The 6,948-nt window shown below is 36.2% G+C and overlaps 1 protein-coding gene across 1 annotated transcript; it reads right to left on the bottom strand.

Annotated features, from left to right (window-relative positions):
• Nucleotides 1-4,289: 4,289 nt before the first annotated feature.
• On the bottom strand, nt 4,290-6,915 carry ciao2a (cytosolic iron-sulfur assembly component 2A). The gene is made up of 5 exons (XM_027020096.2): nt 6,581-6,915; nt 6,037-6,201; nt 5,215-5,264; nt 4,918-4,963; nt 4,290-4,695 (listed from the first exon to the last, which is right to left on the bottom strand). The coding sequence occupies exons 1-5, from the start codon at nt 6,690-6,692 to the stop codon at nt 4,595-4,597; spliced, it is 474 nt and encodes a 157-aa protein (XP_026875897.1). The 5' UTR covers nt 6,693-6,915; the 3' UTR covers nt 4,290-4,594.
• Nucleotides 6,916-6,948: the final 33 nt, after the last annotated feature.

Here is a 6,948-nt window from a genome sequence, read left to right as displayed (position 1 = left end):
GTGGATCATTCTCAACACAGCAGTAACACTAACATGATAGCAGCATGCTAGTTTCATTGTAGTGCATGTTGTATTGGCATGAGTGTGTCAGTCACAGCAGTGCTGAAGGAGTGATCTAACACGCAACAGTATCCCACCAATACCAGTCCTGCTGCCAGAAACTGATCATTTGAGGAAGAGTTGCAGGATGGCTAATACAAATTGTGCATGACAACAGGTGGCCTATAGAATGTTTCTAATAAAGTTGGTGGGGAGTGAATATTTAACATTTTTACAATGAAAGCAGAAACTACAAGAGCAACAGCAACTGTAAAATGAATATAAGCTAAACTGCATATAAATTAAATAATGTTACTCTGTGAATTTTACAGACAATTTTTTCAAACACAATGATGCAAAAAACAGAAAATCCCATCCTCTAATCCCACTGCCAACATCTGGAGAACTGAGATATTTATTCAGCACTCAGGAGAACAATTTGGCTTCAAACTGCTTCATTAATCACCCTTGTCATTGTAACATATGGAAATTATATTTCAAATATACAGCATTTCAGTTTCAAAGGATTTCTCAAACATCTTAAATCGTATTTAAGTTATAAATAATGTATTCTTAACTAATTTAAATGCCAACGGCACCACATTTTCTGTTGGTTTTTGATAAATGTTGAAGTAAAAACAATACTTGGTAGTGTACCACAATAACAATAATTAATATTATAGGAGTACATATCTGCTGTATAGTACCTTCTCTTCATTTCTGTCAATGTTGATAAGCAGAAATAATACATAAAAACATTTTTCCAATCTGAACCATTTCATGAATAAGTATGAATATTGGCTATATAAAAATGAAACCTGTGAGAAAATTAATTATATCACTAAAGATATTGCTGTTTTACCAATTGCTGTTTTTACTGTCTGTGGAGAAACTGATGTATCAGTTGCAGAAGAATGGAATTCACTGCTTGGTTTTAAGTCTGTCCTGTTTATGGGAATGAGAAAGGCAGATGGAGTGACATACTGTTATATTCTGTGATCTTAAGGTGCTGAGTTGAACAACAGGAATAACTGGCCTTCTACAGCACATCACCTGAGGTAAGAAAAACCTTCTTGTTTCACTGACCCTTAGCTAAGGTGGAACCTATGGGGAGTCTTTACCCTCTCTACTACTGCTGACATGACATGGAGCATGTAAGGGACATTTTTCACACTGCATTTTCATCCCTTTGAATGACTGATCATACATTTTTAGACAGTGGTGTGACGTTTAAAAGCATAGCTCCCAACAAATCTTGAAGCACTGTAAATCATTTTGTTCATGTCATTAGAAGACTGCACAATATAATAGGCCCCTTAAACAATATTGCCTTTGAAAGTGACCTCAAAGGATTTTGCAGTTAGGTTTCCCCTGAGTTGCACCTCATTATGTGGTATTGTTTTGGCTTTACTTGGAGTCTCTAACCCATTGATCTGTATACTCCAAAGTAATTTCATGTTTACTGAGTTTGTCCTAAGCTCCTCTTTAAATTGTTATTTCTGCAGTGTTCTGAACTGTGAAACATGAGGTGACGGTCATCAGATAATAACAGTAATTGCTTTGGGGTCAATTAATGAAACAAATGACAAGATGTTGCTCAGGGTTTTATTAATATAAGAATTTAATTAAGATTTAAAAGTCTTGCCCATGCAAATACAGTGGTATATAAAGCAATTAAACTTAATTTACCCACTCCATATGTCTGCTAAATAAATGTGGATGAAAAGTTATTTTTTTATCTGTCCAAGTCCCCACTTCATTTTTCTTACAGCTGCAGCCCAGCTGTCTGGGAGACAATTTATCATCCACACAAATACTCCAAATACCACACTTCCAACATATAACTAACAGCCAAAAGACTGCTAGTCACAAGTGGACAATTTAAGATCTGAAATATCTAAAGATGACTCTGCATCTCCATTGTTGTGTATTCAGAGGTAAGATAAGGTACACTGAATCTGTGCATGTATTCTTGCATTACTCCCAGTCACCAGTCATATCTGTAATTGTTAATTTTCATCACCTTTCAGTGGGTTAATTTAACTGACCCAACATGACAGCAAATAATGAGGTGGGTGAGCAGATTGAAACAGAGAAGCATTCATACTGTTATACCTCTGAACTACCTTTGTGTCCAGCTATAAATTGCCATTTAATGATTGCTTTGTTGTATGGAAACCAACTGAATGCCAGAAGAAGTGTGCAATAATTATCCCACCATACAACATGAACAAAATGCAGAGCATTGTAGTATAATTTTTGAAGTATGGCTTTAAATAAGATTCTCTTTAGAATGACAAATATTTCAATTGGCCTAATCTGCAAAGAAAAGGAACTAGTTCTGTTCTGAGATTCACATGGTCCTTGGCATTAGTTTGCTGTGTTGACACTATACTACTAGCAAAAAGTCTTACCAATGCATATGTCTAAACAGAAGTGTACCTTGTCTTTACACTAGAGTATCTATAAATCAGAATACTAGGCATATAATGTGTCATTGGATGAAGTAAATCCTACGAGGGAATATATTGTTTACACATGGCTGAATTATTCTAAATGTGCAAGGCTACCTGCAGTGGTGAAACCAAGCTCAGGTAACATAATCTACTTTGTAGCAAAATTAACTTCTAATCCACTACATTTTGAAAGAAAGAAAATCATCATTATCTAGCTGGTGTAACACATCTACAGAAACAATCTTGCATAGGACATTTGCTTACAATAATAGCCCACTATGTCTGTTTTGCAAATTGTTATTTATATTAAAAATAAACAGATGAATCACTTTCTCTTCCATTTGAATAATTTTTAGGATATAATGTCTGCTTTCCAAAGTTTCCTAACATACACTGCCAGGCTAAAAAAAGGTCACCACCTGGATTTAACTAAGCAAATAGGTAAAAGCCTCCCATTGGATAATTACTGCATGGGTGATTATATTTCAGATGGCAACAAATTATTTAACCCTAACTGATGCTCTGAGTAGCTTCTTATTTGTTAACAACCATGTCGAAAGACACATCCTGTGGTCGTGGAAAAAATATTAATCTGTTTCAGAAGGGTCAAATTATTGGCATGCATCAAGCAGAGAAAGCATCTAAGGAGATTGCTGAAACTACTAAAATCGGGTTAAGAACTGTCCGACGCAATATTAAAAAGTGGAAGATCAGTGGGGAAACATCAGCTTTGAGGAAGGAATGTGGTCAGAAAAAAATCTTGAATGATCGTGATCGCCGATCACTTAAAACGTGTGGTGAAATCAAATAGTAGAAAAACAAACGGTAGAACTCATGGATATGTTTAATAGTGAAAGTAAGAGCATTTCCACACACAATACAAAGGGAACTGAAGGGAGTGGGACCAAACAGCTGTGTAGCCTTATAAAAACCAATCGTTAGAGAGGCTAACCGGCAAAAACGGTTTCAATTTGCTAGGGCGCATAAAGATTGGACTCTGGAGCAATGGAAGAAGATCCATGTGGTCTGATGAGTCCAGGTTTACCCTGTTCAAGAGTGATGGGTGCATCAGGGTAAGAAAAGAGGCAGCTGAAGTGATGCACCCATCATGCCTAGTGCCTACCATACAAGCCTGTGGGGGCAGTGCTATGATCTGGGGTTGCTGCAGTTTGTCAGGTCTCGGTTCAGCAATGTTATGTGCCCAAAGAATGAGGTCAGCTGACTACCTGAAGATACTGAATGACCAGGTTATTCCATCAATTGATGAAAAAGAGAAATGTATGCTCAATAATCTGACTCCAAATTGATCTGGCACTTGATACTGGACAAGTGGTTAAATGATGGGATTTAGAATGCCCCCATGTGGTACTACCCCTTATTGCATTACTGGGTTTATACAAAATCTAATGTGATAATGTCATCCATCTCATGTCATTACATTTAAAAATGCTATCTAAGGGGCTTTCCACTCATGCCCCAATGCATAAACTCAGTGTAAGGTTTTCAGCAGAGAATCGCACACTGAAGATCTCCAAAAGATCAAGAAAGGCTTTTAAGTCTTTTTAGTGAAAGTTTATTCTGTACATCTTATCTTTCAATATGTCAAATATATTTACACCATATAAAACTGAACAGGTTTCATTAAGAAAGTGGTTGCATACTAAATGCTAAATGTGAAGAAGGGTACAATCAAATTGGGACAGTTGTCCTAGAAAGGGAATGTCAGGACATTTCCATTCTAATGTCCACATAGAGTATAGAAAGCTATACACATTTTCAGCTTGACAATTCAAATCCTGGTAAGAGCATGATTCACTGAGGCAAGGATGAGAGCATGATTCACTGAGGCAACTGAGTGGTTGAGATGTTTACCTGAATGGCTAACTGAACAGGACAGGATAATTTATACAAACATGACAAAGATTCTAAAACTCTGGCCCATTGTTTGAGTAAATTCATCCTCATAAATGAACCAGCATAGAATGTTAATACAAACAAACAAAAACACTGGCTTATAATAAGTAAAGATTTCATCACTCTTAGGCATCAGACAAGGCCATGCCTATATATGAGTGCAAGTGTCTGAGGGAAGGAAAGATTCAATCATCAGGCTCAGTAACACACTGCTCCACTATTTCCCGCAGGTTAGGATTCTCCATCGCTGCTGCTACACGCTCCTTATCATTGATTTGTTTGTTAACTATAAGCCAAGACAGAATACGTCAATTAACTACATATATCTAAACTACAGGCACCATTTTGAGCAGATATAATCTTAAAATGCTATACACATCAGAATAAAAGGGAAATCAGAAGACCAGTCAAATCACATACAAAAATATTCTATTTCTAAGACATATCAGAATTTTAGTTATGAAAGAGCTATAATCTTGGTACTAACTGACAAATGATTCAAACTTACTGTCTTCCTCGGTTGAATGTGTTCCCTCAGCAATGTAAATTTCCAGCTGAGAACAGATCATGAAAAAAGCAATTAGAAGGTGCAGAACCTGGGATGAAGCAACAACCGTAGAGTAAAATACATGTTCAGCAATCAAACTATCTGCATCTTTTCATTTATCATCATTTTTATCCTCTAATTTTATTTTTAAAAACTCACAGAAAAATAAAAAGTGGGCCATCACAATGTTTCCCATTATACATTATACTGGGAAAAGCTGTAATGAATTCTCATCTAATCCTTTGAACCAGTCCTTACCTTGTGCTTAAATGGGAGGCATCGTTGTAGTTTCACTTGTAAGCAGAGGCCTGCAACACATAAGTGTAAGGAACCTAAACAACTAAACAATCACACAAAATTTTGATACATGTATAGAAAATGATATTTTGAACAAAAGGTCCTTCATTAGCTAAGGAGGTCAAACCAATGTATACATAGATATGTAAACCTGCACTACACATTATATGATCTAAGATTTCTGAATAAAAAAAAAAAAATCATATATGAAGGAAACTGTTAAAATGACTGTTCACTAAAGAATTTATATCTTGCCTGTTTTAGCACTCTTGATCCTACCCTAATCATTTTTAAAAACTCTATTGTATTAAACAATAGATTTGTACTCATAGAGATGTCCAAGCAACACCTTGCAAATCTAGGTACTCATTTTGTCTTAATACCAGATTTCAAGACACTTACAAAAAAAAAAGTCATAGTTATGTATTTTAAGATAAAAACTTCCCACAAAGTTCATTACCTATGGAGTATTATTACTAGGCACACAATCAAAGCTCTTTGAAGGCAGTCACATAGAATTGGATTTAATTAATCCATCAAAGGCACGCTATTAACAGGGATTCTTGAAGTCGAGAAAAATAGTTGTTTTAACAATAGTCTAAAGCTTAAACTTTGCTACTTTTTGTCCCACTATAGACTTAAAATGTCGGGGTGTCATATTACAGTGGAAATAAGTAAGGCTGTAAGTTGTATGAAATAGGTTGTTTTCTAGCAGACGTCTGAGTATTGAGTAGTGCTTGTACGGGTGTAGTCAAATAAGTGTCCCCTATCTTTAGCACACACCTATCAAAGTAGCCAGAGAACAGTGGGGGACTGTAGGGGAGAACTTTATAATGATAAGGTACTCGTCATCCCCGAGTTCTTGAACTTCGACACACTTTTCTGTGACAACGTCCAATTCTTCAAGGGTATTAGGTTTCTCTGGATCCCGAATTGTGCGAATTACATCTAGGGGGGAAAACAGAACGCACAGCTAATGAAAACTCTATCGTTGTAATCCACATTGCAGTACGACGGCACAGTTTATATTAAAAAAAACAAACTCCTGAAACTATCGCTAGATAACTAGTTAGCTAGCTAGTTCGCTCTTGCATTGTAAGCTACTGCTACACGGTAAACTAAAAAGTTGTGAAGACACATTCTTAACGGCTTCCAGATCAAAAGATGCATACATAACAAACTGCAACACCAAGATTAGGTTAGATGTCAACGTTATAGCAGCTAGGTTAATTTAGCTGGTAAGACAGCTAGCTTGTAGCCAACTAACTGATAGCTGCGAAGAGAGCTTGGATGTTAGCTAACCCGCTAACGAGACAATTCCTCTTACCATAAACTTCTAGAGCTTTCTCCTCCATTTTTGTTGTCCTTTCCACATTATTTTTATTAGATGGTCCGTAAAACTGAAACACCTTACTTACAACACTAGAAATGATATTCATCTTGTAAATGCCTCCATGATCATTCTAAGAAACACTGTCAGACCAGTTTCATCCTGCAAGTTAAATTACGGGGATTTGATGTTTCTCACTTCCCGTACAAATAAGACACGAATAGACGATATCTGACTCGATCGAGTTTTCCTTTTTTGAGATCAAAGATAAATGAAAGAAAAACAGCTTGTGTAAATGATACATATTATTTACAAATTCACATTTTAGATTTCCAATTCCCCTGTGGCTAATTTCCATCACCATA

The sequence above is a fragment of the Electrophorus electricus genome, chromosome 2 (genome assembly GCF_013358815.1).
Source record: "Electrophorus electricus isolate fEleEle1 chromosome 2, fEleEle1.pri, whole genome shotgun sequence".
NCBI classification, from domain to species: domain Eukaryota; kingdom Metazoa; phylum Chordata; class Actinopteri; order Gymnotiformes; family Gymnotidae; genus Electrophorus; species Electrophorus electricus.
The sequence above is the reverse complement of the archived record's forward strand: the minus strand, read 5'-3'. Positions and strand labels throughout refer to the sequence as shown.

Excerpts from the sequence above, each read along its gene's own strand:
- ciao2a (XM_027020096.2), bottom strand. The coding sequence starts at position 6,692 with ATGAATATCATTTCTAGTGTTGTAAGTAAGGTGTTTCAGTTTTACGGA. Across the intron at positions 6,202-6,580 it reads GAAAGCTCTAGAAGTTTATG|ATGTAATTCGCACAATTCGG; the intron begins GTAAGAGGAATT and ends TTTCCCCCCTAG. Across the intron at positions 4,696-4,917 it reads ACATTCAACCGAGGAAGACA|TTAACAAACAAATCAATGAT; the intron begins GTAAGTTTGAAT and ends CTTGGCTTATAG.